At 40.9% G+C, this 21,036-nt stretch overlaps 1 protein-coding gene across 7 annotated transcripts in view; it reads left to right on the top strand.

The window, feature by feature from the left end:
- Positions 1 to 21,036, top strand: part of MEIS2 (Meis homeobox 2) — a 229,639-nt gene that overhangs the window by 174,186 nt on the left and 34,417 nt on the right. For all 7 annotated transcript variants that reach the window (XM_053697961.1, XM_053697959.1, XM_053697962.1 and 4 more), the window contains exon 9: positions 17,642 to 17,718. In XM_053697961.1, the coding sequence (XP_053553936.1) occupies positions 17,642 to 17,718 (77 nt within the window). The remainder of the gene's footprint in view (positions 1 to 17,641; positions 17,719 to 21,036) is intronic.

The raw sequence follows: 21,036 nt of genomic DNA, 5'->3' as shown, positions 1-21,036 counted from the left end.
AATGCCTTACCCTATACTAAATTATAAAAGGGCTTTTTGCGGGTCATTGCCCCAAAGTAATCAGCTCTTTTCCCTGTAAAAAAAACTACAACCACCCCAACATTACAACCGACCACCCACACACCCCTACTCTAAAACCCACCCAAACCCCCTTAAAAAAATCTAAAACTAACCCCCTGAATATCACCCTACCCTGAGCCGTGTTCACCCAGCCGGGCCGAATTCTTCATCCAAGCAGGGCAGAAGAGGTCCTCCATCCGGCCGATGTCTTCATCCAAGCGGCGTCTTCTATCTTCAATCATCCGGAGTGGAGCCATCTTCTTCCCACAACGTCCTAACACAGAATGCCTGGTCCTTTAAATGACGTCATCCAAGATGGCGTCCCTCAAATTCAGATTGACCTCTCATTCTATTGGCTGATCCAATCAGCCAATCGGATTGAACTTCAATCCGATTGGCTGATTAAATCAACCAATCGAATTTTTCCTACCTTAATTCCGATTGGCTGATAGAATCCTATCAGCCAATCGGAATTTGACGGACGCCATCTTGGATGACGTCATTTAAAGGACCAGGCATTCGGTGTTAGGACATCGTGGGAAGAAGATGGCTCCGCGTCGGCTGGATGGAAGATGGCTCCGCTCTGCTTTTTATTTTCTGTAATTTAGTGTGGGGGGGTTGTACTATAGTTTAGTTGATTTAATTGTATTTAATTTTAGGTAATTGTAGTTAATTTTTTTAATTAATTTAATGATAGTGTAGTGTTAGGTGTATTTGTAACTTAGGTTAGGTTTTATTTTACAGGCAATTTGGTAGTTATTTTAACTAGGTAGCTATTAAATAGTTAATAACTATTTAATAGCTATTGTACCTAGTTAAAATAAATACAAAGTTGCCTGTAAAGTAAAAATAAATCCTAAAATAGCTACAATATAATTATTAGTTATATTGTAGCTATTTTAGGGTTTATTTTACAGGTAAGTATTTAGTTTTAAATAGGAATAATTTAGTTAATAATTGTAATATTTATTTAGATTTATTTAAATAATATTTAAGTTAGGGGGGTGTTAGTGTTAGACTTAGGTTTAGGGGTTAATAAGTTTAATATAGGTGGCGGCGGGGTCCGGGAGCGGCAGTTTAGGGGTTAAACATTTAATTTAGTTGCGGCGGGGTCCGGGATCCGCAGGATAGGGGTTAATAACTTTAATATAGGTGGCGGCGGTATAGGGGTTAATAGGTATAATGTAGGTGGCGGCGGGGTCCAGGAGTGGCTGTTTAGGGGTTAATATATTTATTATAGTTGCGGCGGGGTCCAGGAGCGGCAGTTTAGGGGGTAATAACTTTATTTAGGTGCAGGGGGGCTCCGGGAGCGGCGGTTTAGGGGTTAATACATATAATGTAGGTGGCGGCGGGGTCCAGAAGCGGTGGTTTAAGGGGTAATAAGTTTATTTAGGTGCGGGGGCTCCGGGAGCGGCGGTTTAGGGGGTAAAACAGTATAATTTAGTGTGGGTGCTTAGTGACAGGCTAGCAAGAAAGCTGCGAAGAAGCCGATGAGCAGCGAGATCAATGACTGTCAGTTAACAACAGTCCGCTGCTCATCGCACCGTACTTGGTGCGCGGCTTCTTGACAGCTTTATTGATAACTTTGGCGAACGGCTTAATACATAGAGGCCAAGGACTTCAGTTGTGCTAACCTGTTGAGCGCAAATTTAGTTTGCACTTGTGCGGTCAAGTTTATTTTCAACTTGTAATATAAGCATTACCTAGCGAGGCCGCAATATTTCCATATCGCATGCACAGTAATGCTAGCCATATGTATGTAACTTTACGCCTCCAAATTCAGTTCTAAATATAGTGATCCAATAACTGATGCTTTTAAATGTTGTCAACTATTTTAAATAGACCTTCAATAAAAATTGTTTCAACTTTGAGATTCTTTGCAATAGTTATTATTTCGATTATCATCATTAGCATTTATTTATAAAGTGCCAGCATATTCTGCAGTGCCATGGCATTAGCCACAGATGATAAAAGGTAGGGGGCCATACCCATGAGTATTGCACCCTTACACAGGGTGTTTTCCATGGGCTTGTACCTTCTATAAGTGCCACCAGTCTTCAGAATAAAGTGTGTGTTGTGTGGGGGATATTCTGCTTCCAGCCTAATAAATAGATTACACAACAAAGAGGTAATCGCTTGCTATAAAATGTTTCCAGATTATGAATCACCTGCAGAAATAGCTGTGCTAATTCTGCAGAAAGTTTGTAGGGCCAGGCTGAAGGTGGAAATGCCTGAGCTCCAGTTCACTAAATATACTCACTCTGAGTCTGAGAGTGAGGCCTGTCCGACACACAATGCCCTGAAGGGAATGAGGGCTTCTGGTAATGAGCTTTTAGCAGAGTGTTCCTTCAGAGGTACTGTGGTATTACAACACTGCCTGATGGTAAATAGCTTAACCTTTTCACTTCTAAGTCAGGAACGATGTTTTCTATTTTTCATTGAAAAAGAGAAAGAAAAAGTACCAAGATTCAGGAATCACAACAGGTACAAATTCAAGCATTACTGGCATTATTAGCAAAGGCTGCTCAGAGGTAAATGGTCAGCAAAAATAAGTTGCTGGGAGCTGATCTCCCAACATGGTCTGATCTAATTTAAAGAATCTCATCAATGTTATTTGTCAATACAATCTGCAGTTTTGGAGTCTGCAGTATTGGAAGCCTTTGATAAGATATAGTACATCCTCAGCCTGTGATCAACTGTTTGCACATCAACCCCCCCCCCCCCCCAATATTTTTATAATTTAGATTCATCGCTGTTCCCAACCTCAAGAATGAACAGGGTGGTGCTGTGAGAAGATCTGACTCACAATCTGCATTCCAGTTCATCCCAAGGTGCTTTGTGCACAGGGGCACAATTATGCTGGAACAGTTAAAGACCTTTCCCAAACTGTTGCCACAAAGTTGGAAGCACCCAATTGTGTAAAATATCTTTGTAGCATTAAGATGACCCTTCATTCACTAGAACAAAGGGGCCGAGCCCAAACCCTGAATAACAGCCCCAGAGCATTATCCCTTCTCCACCAAAAATTAGAGTAGGCACTATGGATTCTGGTAGGTAGTGTTCTTCAGACATCTGACACACCCAGATTCTGACAGACTGCCAGATAGGCAAGAGTGATTCATCACTCCAGAGAACACGTTTCCACTGCCCCACTGGTTGCGTGTTTTCCACCACTCCTGCTGACATTTGGTATTGTGCATGTTGATGTGAGGCTTGTGTACAGCTGCCTGGCCATGGCAACTCATTTAATGAAGCTCCCGATGCTCAGTTCTTGTGCTGATGTTGCTTCAAGAGGCAGTTTGTAACTCTGTAGTGAGTAATGCAGCACATGATAGGCTATGAGTTTCAGCACTTGGAAGCTCCCCTCTGAGTTTGTGTGGACTTACTTCGGGGTTGTGCTGTTGATGCTCCTAGACACTTCTATTAGGGCAGAAATTTCACAAACTGACTTGTGGCAAAGCTTGCATACTATAACAGTGCCACGCTTAAAGTCACTTAGCTCTTCCATACAAACTATTATACTGCCAATTTTTGTCCTTAACAAGGTATCTGCCAATGCAACGTTTTGGTTTGACACAAAGCTGGTAAATTTAATTTTTAGTGAAGAATAAATAAAATCAAAATAAACAGCTAAGATGTCAGCACTGTCATTTATATGAGTACATCAAGAGTGAAATTTTTTTAACTGAATTAATTTGATTTGTGTATTTTGAAAGTGTCACGTGCATATATTAGTATAAGATGTTTGCACACTGGTTTGGGACAGCCTGTTAGAATATGTTTATTTTTTAGCAACATGATTGTGTTATATGTATATATCACATTATGCTGTATATATTGTGCTGTTTACGTATACAATGTGCATTGTTGAATACATTTTGTGTATGTTGTGTATGTTAGGAGGTGTATTTGTTGCATATTCTATGAATGTGATAGCACTCTCCCAAATAGCAAAAATATGTTCATTGATACTAGAGACATGAAGTGATTTGGTATATAACCACTTCAGAGGCCAGCAACGTACACATTGATGGCGGCCTGTCTACTTATTTATATTTCTAAAGCACAAACCAGCATGCAGCAGATGGCTCCTTGTTAAATATTTAAAACCTGTTTTATCCATATACCTCTGTGTGTGGAGACACTTCCCTCAGAACACTTTATATTGCTAATTAATTTAATTACACCCACGCTGATCGTGTGTTCCCATATTTTATATTATAATCTCTAATAGAAGACGTGGCCTCCTACACCAGCTTAGATCACTGCACCCTTTAGTGGCCATGTGCTCACATGAGGGTGCAGCTGATTAACCTTTTAATACCTGTTAGACCCACAAGAGTACACCATGTACAATCCATAAACAAGGCACAATCATTACAGACAGTGGTGCAACGTGTCCAGCTGAAGGACCATTTACAAGGATGATGCCCTCCTGTACTTCCCATCCAATACACAACTTGACCACCACCACTATCTCCCCCCACACAGAATGCTGACTTATATTTTTCTTTGTGTATCCACAGTATTTGTTTCTAGGTCTAGATTTATATGTAGGTTTGTAACAATTATCATGCTAAATAATTACTTATTTTCTTCATAAATGGAAAAAGTCCACAGCTGCATTCTTTACTTTTGGGAATTCAGAACCTGGACACCAGGAGGTGGCAAAGACACCCCAGCCAAAGGCTTAAATACCCCTCCTACTTCCCCCATCCCCCAGTCATTCTTTGTCTTTCGTCCCAGGAGGTTGGCAGAGCAGTGTCAGAAGTTTTGATAGTCTCTTATGGAGGGTAGTACTCTTCGGAATGGGACTGGAGTTTTAAGTAGTCCTGTCAGCCTCTCAGTGAGAGCCTGAATGAGTCCGGAGATGCAGGGAGAGTCTTTCTGCAAAACCATCCTGACTCATGTTAACGGTTCCACCAGCAATCAGTATTGACAAGTTTTGCTGCCTGCTTTCTTCTCTCAAGTCAATGTCAGAAGCGATGCTACTATCTGTCACACTTGAAGGGCCGTGTTCCTGTTCCACGGCGTAGATTCCGGTAAGACTGTTTCATTTTACTTTTATCATACTGTAATACAACTGTTTATCCGAGAGGGGCTACAACCTTTCGGGGATAACTTTAATACAGGGTCTCAGTGAGGCACCTTTGTATCTTGGAATCAAGGGTTAATATCTCCTGAGGGGGGGTTTGAACAGGGGGGTCTTTAATCATGTTTCTTATGTGATTCTGTCTTAGGCTCATGGCTTTTTCGGAACATAACGGCCTATGGCAAGTGACACAGCCTTTATGGTCTGGCACACTTTTTCATGGATTGCACTGTACACCTTGTGCCCAGGCGTCCAGTTAAGCCTTCTGGAGGAGCGACTGCCCCTGAGTCTTCAGGGGGGCAACCTTCGGGGCCAGGGTCCTCATTTGCTCCGGCGGAGGTAAGTTTTGCCTTTCGTTATATAATGGCGTGCCTTCGTGTTCTACTGAGGCACGTTTTGGCGATGCTGAAGGATCCCACTTTTGACGGGTTGGGGGATTGTCAGTCTTCCTCTTTGAATGGCATGTACAATTAAACATAAGGGGATGAAGTAATCTTCTTATCATCTTCTTTTATTTGAGTATCCTTTCCAGTTCTGAGCTTGGAAGTATTGGATCCCTGTTGGGCTGGTCCTGCGGGGGTGTCCGTTCTTCCTGGGCGATAACCTGCGGTTGCCCTATCTTTTATTTTAATCTAGTTAGGATGGATTTTATTTGATTTTAATAGCTCATGTTTGTTATTATATTTAATTTGGATATGTTCTCTGTAATTGATACTCACGATTTTGTGGCCGCTCTGTTACTTCTATGGAAGTTTGTTTCAAGAGTGAGGACATGTTTTTGTCCTATGTTTGTCTGTTTGTTTATCTCTCCCTTCTAGGGGGTGACTTGTGTGGCCATTGACAGTTCTGCTGCCCTTTGCTTCATGCTGATCCTGACTGGGTTCAGATCCTTCTGTCTTTGAGGTCTATATCAGACATGTGTCGCCCATTGTGCCTGGCTGGTCTGGCTGGGGCACCAAGTGGTTCTCAATACTACTTGTGTTGTTTTCCTTGTTCTTCGTTAAAAGTTACAGCTAGCATTCTAGGAGGACACGATGGTCCTTGGTTTGCCTAGGGGCATGGGGGATTGTAGCTGTCCTCATTGGCCTTTTTAATTTTAATCAGCCGTGGCTCCACTGAGATCCGCTGTGACACATCAGTTGGTTCCCAATTTCTGTAGGAACTAGCATACCCTCCTCCGCGTAGGTGGTTGTAGGTTCGGATGATTTTAGGTCCTTCATTCAGCCAGTTCCTGGTGGACTTGCCTTTCCAAGGCTTCCTTGGGATTGTCCTTTTAGGATTTGTTCCTTTTTTTTATATTCTCTTTCTTTGAGTCGAGGCTGTCTGGACCTTGTCCTATTTTTCTTGGCGGCTTTTGGCCGTTTAAGTTAGAAAGTTGGGGGCCTTGCGGCTCTTTTTGCTTCCGGGAGTTAGTCGTTTCCATATCGGGGACGATAGACTGTGTTGTCTCCTTCTTTCCACTGCTAGTTTTCGCTTTGGATTGTCTGCCAGGGCTTGGGATGCTCTGCATTCTTCCCCCTTGTGTGTGGTCCTACGAAAAGATAATCTGAGAGGAGACTACTCTATTTCTAAACTCTTTTTTTCGGGTGACTTTGTATTCATAATTATTGCCTTAGTCTTGGACTTCAGGAGTGTTGTCCATTGTGCCTTGGGCTCTAGAGTGGCTGCGTGATCCTTTTTAGGTAGGGAGTTTGTCTCATACTAAGGGTGTTCTCTTCCCTTTTGGGCTTGGAATTTTACGAGTGAGTCCTGTACCCATTTTCCGGGTTAGCCCGGATCACATTCCCTGTGATGTCTGCTCTGTTTCAGACAGGTATCATGTGCTCCCCTGGGGGTATAGTTTGTTTAGAACTGCCCCGGGTCCAGGGTTCTGGTCACTGATCCTTCTTGGATGTTGGAGACTTATGTTCCTGTGGACTGTTCAGGACAGGGTTCTTGTCTCTGATCCTTCTTGGAAGGTCTGGAGATTTTATGATCCTGTTGGACTGGTTTGGGATGACCTAGTGTTATCAGTGGGAGACTGTTTGCCCTGACGGGCAGAATGTGCTTCCTTTTTTGGTGAGGGAGTTTTTCTCTGTTGCAATCAACAGTTGTGTCCGAGTGATTCGCCATTCAGTCCTGGAGTTTGATTCAGGCTACGTCTTCCTCATGTCATTGTGGGCATGTGCGCTGTTTTTTGCCTGTTCTCTCCCCTTGGGTATTGTGCCAGGACTTCTTAAGGGGGTCTATTTGCACTTTTTCTATACCAAGTCCTAGGGGGTTCTCCTTGGGAGTGCCCTTAATTTTGGAAGAGCGGATTGGGTTAGCACCCGAGCTCTGTTGGGGGGGTGAGCTCCTCTCATTTTCCATTCCCCAGGGGGTTTGGGATCACCTTGTTCCCCTTGTTTTATCAGACATGCCTATTGCTTGGGCTGGTCTGATGCTTGGAGCAGGATCTGATATCTGTTTGCTAATTTTGTACTCGAGTTAGGTGAGCCTTCCTTGGGGGGGGGTTTGTTTATCTTCCACGTTCATTTCTTGTGGAAAGGTCTGGCTGCATTCTTGGGATTCATCTTTGGATGACGGTAGAGTGCAGTGTTTTGGCTTTTCAGGTGTCGACGTCAGGTGTTCGCCTAAATGAGCTTGGAGCACGAGGCTTAGGGTTTCTGAATATTTAGATATTCTGAGCTGCTGTTCAGCGGTTTTTAGAGACCTTTGTTTTCGGTTGTTTCCAGGGTGTGGACACACTCTGCTTAGGAAAGATTCTCTTCTCTGTTCAGACTCCAGGAATTTTGATCCCTTGGATGCTGTGCAGACTGGGGTTTGGGTCTGCCTCCCTTTGTTTCTGCTGGATCGTTGGGGTTCTTGTTAGCTTGGCCCTGGTTTTCGGGGTTTTCATTTGGTATCCTTGGGGCTCGTTTGTGCCCTACTTCGTGGTTCCCTGGAGTCCTTTATTGGATGTCTTATCCGTGTCCTTTCTCCTTTTTTGTAGAATTTGGTGGTTTAACCCTTTCTCTAGTAAGGGTCGTGTTGTTGTGGGACCAACTGTCGGGTGACGGTGTCTCTTCGGAAGCTAGTTTGGCTCAGTCGAGTTTAGTTCCTGTGGTCTCTACAAAGGTTATGGACTTCTGCGGTCAGTGTCCTTGGGCCTTTTCCTTTTTTCTTGGCTTCGGACGAAGCTGGTTTTTGTTTGGGTAGGGGTTTTCAGGCCTGGTGCCCTCAGAATGGTCCGCCTCTTTGTACCCTCCCGTTTTAGCATTCAGTGTCCTATATAGCTTGGGTATTGTTTTCCCAAAAGTAATGAATGCAGCTGTGGACTCTTTCCATTTATGAAGAAAAACTTAAATTATGCTTACCTGATAATTTTCTTTTCTTCAGACAGAAAGAGTCCACAGCTCCCCGCCCGTATATTTCTGTGGGGCGTCTGCTATTTTTGTTCTTCTGGCACCATTTCACCCTAATATTTCTCCTACTGTTTCTTGTCCCTCGGCAGAATGACTGGGGGATGGGGGAAGTGGGAGGGGTATTTAAGCCTTTGGCTGGGGTGTCTTTGCCTCCTCCTGGTGGCCAGGTTCTGAATTCCCAAAAGTAAAGAATGCAGCTGTGGACTCTTTCCGTCTGAAGAAAATAAAATTATCAGGTAAGCATAATTTAAGTTTTTTTGTTTGCTTTTAGAGACAAACATATTTTTTATCTTAATAAACAAATTAAATAAAGTTTCTGAGATAGTCCTATCAAATATAAAAAAAACAAACAGTGATATCCCTTATTGGAAAAGCTTTAATGGCGCAGATTTACTATACTTCTTAAATTTCTAGTAAAGGCTGCCTACAGTTCAGAACGCACTGCAAAATCCTATACTTGAGAAACAAGTTACTTGTCTAAAGTTTTAATTACAATAGTCCTGGAATATATATAGTGTTTTTGTTACTAAACTTCATCTTGAGCTTTTACGTTCTTGACCTGGCAATGGTTAACCCCATGACTGCAAAAGAAGGATGATAGAATTGGGTAAGCTGAAGTGCCAATCTCCTCCCTATGAAAGCGGAGCTGACGCAAAGCTTAATACATTCTGCAATAAAAACACAAAACATCCTTTAACTCAGGAATAAACAAACGTACACCACAACACTGTAGATGCACCAAGCAATGGCACAGTCACCATTTTACAATGTGCTGATGACATACGGTGTATGAGGAAATGCAGGGCTAGATTACAGATGGAGCACACTCTTCTGTGTGCTTGTGTCGGGGCAAAAGTGCACCTGTACTGGCGCACCCGTAATTCTACTGAAATAATACGTTGGAAGTTAAAGATGGTGTTATCCAAAGCGCAAACCTAAAAAGTTGCACAAAACACACAAAAAATACATTGGGCAGTACAGTAATACTGTGATACAAATTATTATTAAAGTTGATTGCACAGAAAAGTTATAAGGGCTCAAAATTATGACATGTGAGGTGTTAGAAAGCAAACTGTCTAAAAGTGCTTTTATGTAGGGATCCATTGGGACACATTTATTAATATTTGTTTCTCTTTAAATATATATGTATATGAAAGTATACATATATATTTATGTATTAATATGTGTATAGATATAGATGTATATTCATACATATAAACACATAAATATATATGTATACATTCATATACATTTATATCAATATGTAGTTGCGATCGGGGTTACATGGGCTGTGGCTGTTAGACTGTCGGCATGAAAACGAGGCTCCATTAAAGCTATATTTGCACTTCCTACCTGTAATCTCGCACTCATTAATAAACACGGGAGGGAAACTGAGAGGAGATTATGGGTTCGAGGAAGCGCAAATATGCGCTCCCATTGTAATCTAGCCTGTAGTTTAGCCATTCTTTAGATTTACTGTCTGATTAAGCCTCAGTCTAGCAAGATATGAAATCATAAATAACATCTTGTCATGTCAGCACTTTAAAGTATGTTTAGACTAACATAACATGACGTAGTTAAAATTCTGACAGCGATATTGAGCTTTGGAAACAAATGTTTATTAATATATACTGTGTGTATATATATATATATATATATATATATATATATATATATATATATATATTTGTACATATACAGTGGATATAAAAAGTCTACACACCCCTGTTAAAATGTCAGGTTTCTGTGATGTAAAAAAATGAGACAAAGATAAATAATTTCAGAACTTTTTCCACCTTTAATGTGACCTATAAACTGTACAACTCAATTGAAAAACAAACTGAAATCTTTTAGGTAAAGGGACATTAAAATAATATGGTTGCATAAGTGTGAACACCCTTTTATAACTGGGGATGTAGCTGTGTTCAGAATGAAGCAATCACATTCAAAATCATGTTAAATAGGAGTCAGTACACACCTGTCATCATTTAAAGTGCCTCTGATTAACCCCAAATAAAGTTCAGCTGCTCTAGTTGGTCTTTCCTGATATTTTGTTAGTCGCATCCTACAGCAAAGGCCATGGTCCGCAGAGAGCTTCTAAAGCATCAGAGGGATCTCATTGTTAAAAGGTATCAATCAGGAGAAGGGTACAAAAGAATTTCCAAGGCATTAGATATACCATGGAACACAGTGAAGACAGTCATCATCAAGTGAAGAAAATATGGTGCAACAGTGACATTACCAAGAACTGGATGTCCCTCCAAAATTGATGAAAAGACGAGAAGAAAACTGGTCTGGGAGGCTGCCAAGAGGCCTACAGCAACATTAAAGGAGTTGCAGGAATATCTGGCAAGTACTGGCTGTGTGGTACATGTGACAACAATCACCCGTATTCTTCATATGTCTGGGCTATGGGGTAGAATGGCAAGACGGAAGCCTTTTCTTACAAAAAAAACATCCAAGCCCGGCTAAATTTTGCAAAAACACATCCGAAGTTTCCCAAAAGCATGTTGCAAAAGGTGTTCTGGTCTGATGAAACCAAAGTTGAACTTTTTGGCCATAATTCCAAAAGATATGTTTGGCGCAAAAACAACACTGCATATCACCAAAAGAACACCTACCCACAGTGAAGCATGGTGGTGTCAGCATCATGCTTTGGGGCTGTTTTTCTTCAGCTGGAACTGGGGCCTTAGTCAAGGTAGAGGGAATAATGAACAGTTCCAAATGCCAGACAATACTGGCACAAAACCTTCAGGCTTCTGCTAGAAAACTGAACATGAAGAGGAACTTCATCCTTCAGTATGACAACGACCCAAAGCATACATCCAAATCAACAAAGGAATGGCTTCACCAGAAGAAGATTAAAGTTCTGGGATGGCCCAGCCAGAGCCCAGACCTGAATCCAATTCAAAATCTGTGGGGTGATCTGAAGAGGGCTGTGCACAGGAGATGCCCTCGCATTCTGACATATTTAGAGTGTTTTTGCAAAGAAGAGTGGGCAAATCTTGCCAAGTCAAGATGTGCCATGCTGAAAAACTCATTAACAAAAAAGAGTGCTGTAATAAAATCAAAAGGTGCTTCAATAAAGTATTAGTTAAAGGGTGTTCACACTTATGCAACCATATTATTTTTTTATTTTTTTTTATTTCCCTTTACCTAAAAGATTTTAATTTGTTTTTCAATTGAGTTGTACAGTTTATAGGTCACATTAAAGGTGGAAAAAGTTCTGAAATGATTTATCTTTGTCTCATTATTTTACATCACAGAAACCTGATTTTTTAACAGGGGTGTGTAGACTGTTTATATCCACTGTATGTATGTACAGCTATCTCCTATTTTCCTTTCAAATAGTTTGACATTTTAATGATTTTCACATTAAAACTAGGCATAAAAGCATGAGATATTTACTTTGTCCCCAGTTTGCAGAATAGATGCAGTTAGCCACAGACATGTAACAGGATTTATCTCAGGGAGGAGCGACAAGAGGGGGAAGCCTGGCTGTAATTACATGGATCCAATTGTGAGGATGCAAAAGAAGCCAAAATCTTGTCAACACCCAACAATAACAAAAATGTATTTTAATGTTATCCTTAACCCATATTAACTCTGCATTATCATTATTATGTGTTATCATTTGTAAATGCCTACAGAGGCAGTACACAGTCACAGACTTAAAGGGACACTGAACTCAAATTTTGAGCTGTCCAATCAGCAAGGACAACCCAGGTTGTTCACAAAAAATGGGCCGGCATCTAAACTTACATCCTTGCTTTTCAAATAAACATACCAAGAGAATGAAGAAAATTTGATAATAGGAGTAAATTAGAAAGTTGCTTAAAATTACATGCTCTGTCTGAATCACAAAAGAAAAAATTTGGGTTCAGTGTCCCTTTAACACTGTGATGCCCTAGAAGGTGTATGTAATGGTCTCTCCATAGCTCCACAATACAAACAAGCAGGCTGATATACTGTAGATCTGTCAGCCTGTGCTCAGGCTGAGAAGGGAGGGTTGTTTATAACCCATTTCTAACTCACTCTTACTAATTCCTTCATAGAAGCGGAAAAAGTTTGTTTGGTGCTGAATGGATGATATTTATTGTTCGACTCAGGCTAATGTATTGGCAATGAAGCATTCCAGCCTGTGTAAATATTGCAGTACAAACACAGGGGATGGGACTCCTGTGCCCTTTCACAGAACCGTGATACACTAGCAGTATGGAGACTGAGTGCCCTACTCTCATTTAGCCTTCTCTTTGTACAGCATGCAATTCTTTCCACACAGGGCCTACCGAGCCACAAAACATGTCTCTCACTTAACATAACACCGTGTAGTGAAACAATAAAGCACTTTATAGGCTTACTTTGCAAGTTTTAACTTAGTGACTAGGTCTCTATAAGCTGACAATTATATTAATATTATTATTTACATAAAACTATGTATGGGAATTATTTGCTATGCATCCTCACTGTTTAGTATAGCAACCCCTAACCTTAAAGGGACATGAAAGTTATGGTTTAGATAGAGCATGCACTTTTAAGTGACTTTGGCCTCTATTTATCAAGCCGTCGACTTTCTAGCATTCGACGGCACCAATACGCTCGCCTAACATCGCTGCCGTGGACCTGAATACGTTCGCCAAAATTATCAAGAAAGCTGTCAAAAAGTTGCGCACCAAGTATCGGCTTATTCGCAGCTTTCTTGCTACCCTGTCACTAAGCACCCACACTATACTATACTGTTTTACCCCCTATACCGCCGCTCCCGGAGCCCCCTGCACCTAAATAACGTTATTGACCCCTAAACTGCCGCACCTAAATTAAGTTATTAACCACTAAACCGCCGCTCCCAGAGCCCACCGCCACCTACATTATATGTATTAACCCCTAAACCGCCGCTCCCGGACCCCGCCGCAACTAAATAAAATGTTTAACCCCTAAACCGCCGCTCACGGACCCCGCCTCCACCTACATTAAATTTATTAACCCCTAATCTGACCCCCCCTACACCGCTGCCACCTACATTAAATTTATTAACCCCTATTCTGACCCCCCTACACCGCCGCCACCTACATTAAATTTATTAACCCCTAATCTGACCCCCCCTACACCGCCGCCACCTACATTAAATTTATTAACCCCTAATCTGACCCCCCTACACCGCCGCCACCTACATTAAATTTATTAACCCCTAATCTGACCCCCCTACACCGCCGCCACCTACATTACATTTATTAACCCCTAATCTCCCGCCCCCAACGTCGCCGCCACTAGATTAAATTTATTAACCCCTAAACCTAAATCTAACCCTAACACCCACTAATTTAAATATAATTTAAATTAATCTAAATAAATTATTCCTATTTAAAACTAAATACTTACCTATAAAATAAACCCTAAGATAGCTACAATATAACTAATAGTTACATTCTAGCTATTTTAGGATTTATTTTTATTTTACAGGTAAGTTTGTATTTATTTTAACTAGGTACAATAGTTATTAAATAGTTATTAACTATTTAATAGCTACCTAGTTAAAATAAAGACAAATATACCTGTAAAATAAATCCTAACCTAAGTTACAATTACACCTAACACTACACTATAATTAAATTATTTCCCAAAATGAACTACAATTAACTACAATTAAATCAAATAAACTAAAGTACGGTAAAAAAAATTTTTTTACAGAAAATAATAAAATAATTACAAGAATTTTAAACTAATTACACCTAATCTAATCCCCCTAATAAAATAAAAAAGCCCCCCAAAATAATAAAAAGCCCTACCCTACACTAAATTACAAATAGCCCTTAAAAGGGCCTTTTGCGGGGCATTGCCCCAAAGTAATCAGCTCTTTTACCTGTAAAAACAAATTACAGTCCCCCCCCCACATTAAAACCCACCACCCACACACAAAACCCTACTCTAAAACCCACCCAATCCCCCCTTAATAAAACCTAACACTACCCCCCTGAAGATCACCCTTCTGCCAACCGGGCAGAAGAGGTCCTCCAGACGGGCAGAAGTCTTCATCCAGGCGGCATCTTCTATCTTCATCCATCCGATGAGGAGTGGCTCCATCTTGAAGACATCCGATGCAGAGCATCCATCCAGACCAACGACTACCCGACGAATGAATATTCCTTTAAATTACGTCATCCAAGATGGCGTCCCTTGAATTCCGATTGGCTGATAGAATTCTATCAGCCAATCGGAATTAAGGTAGGAAAAATCCTATTGGCTGATGCAATCAGCCAATAGGATTGAGCTTGCATTCTATTGGCTGATTGGAACAGCCAATAGAATGCAAGCTCAATCCTATTGGCTGATTGGACCAGCCAATAGGATTGAACTTCAATCCTATTGGCTGATTGCATCAGCCAATAGGATTTTTCCTACCTTAATTCCGATTGGCTGATAGAATTCTATCAGCCAATCGGAATTCAAGGGACGCCATCTTGGATGACGTCATTTAAAGGACCAGTCATTCGTCGGGTAGTCGTCGGTCGGGATGGATGCTCCGTCGGATGTCTTCAAGATGGAGCCGCTCCTCGTCGGATGGATGAAGATAGAAGATGCTGCCTGGATGAAGACTTCTGCCCGTCTGGAGGACCTCTTCTGCCCGGTTGGATTAAGACTTTGCCCAGCTTCGTTGAGGACTTAGGCCCGGTTGGGTGAAGACGTCTCAAGGTAGGGTGATCTTCAGGGGGTTAGTGTTAGGTTTAGGGGGATTGGGTGGGTTTTAGAGTAGGGATGGGTGTGTGGATGGTGGGTTTTAATGTTGGGGGGGTATTGTATTTTTTTTTACAGGTAAAAGAGCTGATTACTTTAGGGCATTCCCCCGCAAAAAGCCCTTTTAAGGGCTATTTGTAATTTAGTATAGGGTAGGGATTTTTATTATTTTGGGGGGCTTTTTATTTTATTAGGGGGATAAGATTAGGTTTAATTAGTTTAAAATTCTTGTAATTATTTTTTTATTTTCTGTAATTTAGTGGGGGGGGGTTTGTACTTTAGTTAATTTTATTTAATTTTAATTAATTGTAGTTAATTTATTTAATTATAGTGTAGTGTTAGGTTAGGTTTTATTTTACAGGTACTTTTGTATTTATTTTAACTAGGTACTTAGTAAATTCTTAATAACTATTGTACCTAGTTAAAATAAATACAAACTTGCCTGTAAAATAAAAATAAATCCTAAACTAGCTACAATGTAACTATTAGTTATATTGTAGCTAGCTTAGGGTTTATTTTATAGGTAAGTATTTAGTTTTAAATAGGAATAATGTAGTTAATTAAAGTTATTTTATTAAGATTTTTTTAAATTATAGTTAAGTTAGGGGGTGTTAAGGTTAGAGTTAGACTTAGATTTAGGGGTTAATAAATTTAATATAGTGGCGGCGGTGTAGGGGACAGATTAGGGGTTAATAAGTATAATGTAGGTGGCGGTGGGCTCCGGGAGCGGCAGTTTAGGGGTTAAACAATTTATTTAGTTGCGGCGGGGTCCAGGAGCAGCAGGATAGAGGTTAATAACTTTATGTAGGTGGCGGCGGTATAGGGGATGGCAGATTAGGGGTTAATAGGTATAATGTAGGTGGCAGTGGGCTCCGTGAGCAGCGGTTTAGGGGTTAATACATTTATTAGAGTTGCGGCGGGGTCCGGGAGCGGCAGTTTAGGGGTTAAACACTTTAATAGAGTTACGGTGGGCTCCGGGAGCGGCGGTTTAGGGGTTAAACACTTTAATAGAGTTGTGGTGGGCTCCGGGAGCGGTGGTTTAGGGGTTAATATGTATAATGTAGGTGGCGGCGGTGTAGGGGGGGAAGATTAGGGGTGTTTAGACTCGGGGTACATGTTAGGGTGTTAAGTGTAGACATTCCCATAGGAATCAATGGGATATCGGGCAGCAGCGAACATGAGCTTTCGCTGCTGTCAGACTCCCATTGATTCCTATGGCATCCGCCGCCTCCAGGGTGGCGGATTGAAAACCAGGTACCCTGGGCCGGAATAGTGGCGAGCGTACCTGGTAGGTATTTGATAACTACCAAAAGTAGTCAGATTGTGCCGAACTTGCGCTCGGAACATCTGTAGTGACGTAACCATCGATCTGTGTCGGACTGAGTCCGCCGGATCGTATTTTACGTCACTATATTCTACTTTTGCCGGTCTGTAGGGTTTTATAACTACGGCGAATCAGGCTCGCCACAAATACGCTGCGGAATTCCAGCGTATTTGCAGTTGACAGCTTGATAAATAGAGGCCTTTTACTTCTATTATCAACTTATTTTGTGCTTTAGCATCCTTTGTTGACAAGCATTCCTAGTTAAGCTCATGAGCTGCAACACATCCCTGGAAGATGGCTGGTGATCGATAGCTATGCACCAGATGTGTTCAGCTAGGTCCCAGTAGTGAATTGCTGCTTTAGAGCTTACTTTAATTACGTATTTAACCCCTTTGCTGGGATTAAACACATACTTATACACAAGCAATAGTTCAGTCATAAAATGCTATAACATATTAGAGCATTGTCTGCTCAGATTCTAATCTGCAATGTAGTGTCCCCTTTACATGTTCAGTGTGCTACACAGAGTGAGGGTAAAGGTAAAAGTAGGAGAATGTGGTTTAAAAAAAATAATTATAGTAATCATAATGAAAATAATAAAGTCCCCTAACCAGTATCCTATATTTGCCAACTGTCCCTATTTTCCTGGGACAGTCACAGTTTATGGCCTCGTTTCCCATGGTATAATTATTCTGCGAGTCTGTCCCATACTGTAAGAATATGCCATGAGGTGGGAGCTTAGCACAAATGTTTTGGCTGTGGGAATCAAATATGAGGTATCTGTTGTTATTTATTCTGGCCTCTCAGTCTCCTGCACTTTACATTACAGAACCATAAAATATACTGTATGTAATTTGGTGAACAGGTATCTGAGAATCTCCTGCAGCTGACAGATTTGATCAAATAATACGATACATTACATTTATGAATATTGTGTGAAATGTGTTCAGCTAAGGGAGATAACTGAACATAAGATGTAACAGCCTATATTATTCTTCCAGTGAGACTGTACCTGTGTATTTAGAATGTTTCCTGCTTCCTGTTTTGCAGCACCCATACCCATCAGAGGAACAGAAAAAACAGCTGGCACAGGACACAGGACTAACAATTCTACAAGTAAATAACTGGTGAGTGGCACACAAATTACACTGCTACGTTCTGTAGTTGTTTATAGCTGATGTACCCACATGGGAGTAGATATAACTCTGCAGCACTTGTACTGCGCCTTTCCTAATAATGGACAGTGTAGGTTTGCCTGATAATAGTGAGGAGAACACCCAACATTACAAACATACCACTGTTCTGTTTCTATACAGTCGTTTGAAGTTCACTCTACACCGCACAGACAACCAACATTTTCTGAGCCTGTCCTGATTACAAACAATAATGCAATTACTCTAAGTTGTAAAAAGATCAAGCACTGGGTGATGCTGTCATGATAATATACAGTTTATAGATCACCTACAGCAGAGAGCAAACGGTTGCTGAGCTTGTGCTCCTAATATACATTGAGGTTATCACACTATGATTCTATCCTGATAATGTGCACTCAGTTTATTACCCTGCATAAGATAGATCCCTACTGACATGCAGTCAGATCACTTTGCATTATATATGCATAATCACTTTTTAAGCTTGACTTGTACATGTACAATTAGCAGGTGTACGTACATTTGATTTGATAGCCACCACTTTCTGAAATAGTCCTTAGATTTTGTAGCCAGGGGGTCATCATGTATCAGATAAAAATCTAGATGAGTCTATGGTGCTATTTGGGCCTACACTGAAAATTGACACTAGAAATGCAGCCCTCATTCAGAAGTTATTGTGTGTAAGACATATTGTTTGATCACATAGCATCCAGCCATCAAATAGTAACCATAACATTCCACAATCACAAGTAAATCAAAACACGTTAGTATTCAGATTAAAATGGTTTGGGTCAACAACATTAGCACTTAGGTTCATCAGTTCAATGTAGTTTATGTAAATAATATGTAATTAATAGTAAAAACCATAGAGTAGGCTTGTCCAATACAAAGGGGTAGATTTATTAAGCAGCGGATGCTGCAATCCACCATCGTAGTTTCCGGCTCGCCGGAAACAGAAGTTAAGAAGCAGTGGTCGTAAGAGGTGGTGGACTGCAATCATCCCGATCAGATATGATCGGGATGATTGACACCGCTGCTAGCGGCCGATTTTGCAGGGGGCGGCATTGCACAAGCATTTCACTAGAAATGCTTGTGCAGTGTTAAATGCCGACAGCGTATGCTGTCACCTGTCGGGATTTAGCGATGTCGGACGGACATGATTCGCTACATCAAATCATGTCCGCCCACCAGTTGTTAAATTGGCTCAAAGGTCTGGGGGCCACAAATAGACTCTCCATTGCTGATTTCTGTAATTCTTCAGTTCCCCACACAATATAATTTTGATGCTGATTTCTGTTTGGGTACAATGTGTAAGCTTCTGGTTTTGTATGCATATGTAGGTTTATCCTGTTTATCATAATACATGATTACTCATTTAAAGGTTGTTAACTCCTTAACAACACACGTCGTACAGGGTACATCACACACAAACTGGTCTTTAAAGACCAGCGACGTACCCTGTACGTCGTTAGGGGTTTAAAGCAGCTGGAAGCGATCCTGATCATTGGTGGGTGGGAGCAGCTGCAGGGAGGCGGGTGGGCGTCCCAACCGGGAGCGTGCGGGGGGGGTGCAGGGGGTGCGCATGTGCACGTGTGTGTGCGCACGCGCAGCAACCGCTGCCACCAATGTAATTGAATGAGAGGGAGCGGGGGGAAATAATGATCAAAAGATCTGGGAGGAGGAGAGGGAGGGGGGTATTGAGGGGGGGCAGCTACACTACAGAAAAATGCAAATTTTATTTAAAAAAAATTAAAAAGGGGGTATATGTATATATATATATATATATATATGTAAATGTATATATATTTTTTTAGTAGACACTAAAAAAAAGGGGGGGAAATAATGATCAAAGATCTGGGAGGAGGAGGAGAGGGAGGGGGGTATTGAGGGGGGGCAGCTACACTACAGAAACATGCAAATTTTATAAAGAAAATAAAAAAAACTTTTTTTTGGGAGGCAAACTGGGTACTGGCAGACAGCTGCCAGTACCCAAGATGGCAGCAAATAGGTAATGGGGGGAGGGTTCGAGAGCTGTTTGGGGGAATCAGGGAGGTTCGGGGCTAAGGGGAGGTCCATCACAGCGGAACAGATAGCCTTTTATTTAAGTACTGCCAGTACTTTAGATGGCAGGGACAATTGTGGGGTGGGGAGGGAAGAGAGATGTTTGGGAGGGATCAGGGGGTGGGATGTGTCAGGTGGGAGGCTGATCTCTACACTAAAGCTAGAATTAACCCTTCAAGCTCCCTACAAGCTACCTAATTAACCCTGTCACTACTGGGCATAATACAAGTGTGGTGCGCAGCGGCATTTAGCGGCCTTCTAATTACCAAAAAGCAATGCTAAAGCCATATATGTATGCTATTTCTGAACAAAGGGGATCCCAGAGAAGCATTTACAACCATTTGTGCCATAATTGCACAAGCTGTTTGTAAATCATTTCAGCGAGAAACCTAAAGTTAGTGAAAAAGTTAACGATTTTTTTTATTTCATCGCATTTGGCTGTAAAATGGTGGCATGAAATATACCAAAATGGGCCTATATAAAAACTTTGGGTTGTCTACTACACTACACTAAAGCTAAAATTAACCCTACAAGTTACCTACAAGCTACCTAATTAACCCATTCACTGCTAGGCATAATACAAGTGTAGTGCGTAGCGGCATTCTAATTACCAAAATAATTTCAGTGAGAAACTTAAAGTTTGTGAAAAAGTTAGTAAAAAAGTGAACGATTTTTTTTATTTGATCGCTTTTCGCAGTGAAATAGTGGCATGAAATATACCAAAATGGGCCTAGATCAATACTTTGGGGTGTCTACTAAAAATATATATATACATGTGAAGGGTTATTCAGGGATTCCTGACAGATGTGTTAAAATGTAACTTATGCAAATTTTGAAAAAAAATGGTTTGGAAATAGCAAAGTGCTACTTGTACTTATTGCCCTATAACTTGCAAAGAACATGTAAACATTGGGTATTTCTAAACTCAGGACAAAATTTAGAAACTATTTAGCATGGTTGTTTTTTGGTGGTTGTAGATGTGTAACAGATTTTGGGGATAAAAGTTAGAAAAAGTGTGTGTTTTTTTTTAATTTTTTCATCATATTTTATAATTTTTTTTTATAGTAAATAATATGATATGATGAAAATAATGGTATCTTTAGAAAGTCCATTTAATGGCGATAACAAAGGGTATATAATATGTGTGGGTACAGTAAATGAGTAAGAGGAAAATTACAGCTAAATACAAACACAGCAGAAATGTAAAAATAGCCCTGGTCCTTAAGGGTAAGA

This window comes from Bombina bombina, chromosome 1 (assembly GCF_027579735.1).
Source record: "Bombina bombina isolate aBomBom1 chromosome 1, aBomBom1.pri, whole genome shotgun sequence".
Classification (NCBI taxonomy): domain Eukaryota; kingdom Metazoa; phylum Chordata; class Amphibia; order Anura; family Bombinatoridae; genus Bombina; species Bombina bombina.
Note: the sequence above shows the minus strand (reverse complement) of the source record. Positions and strands in the feature narration are given on the sequence as shown.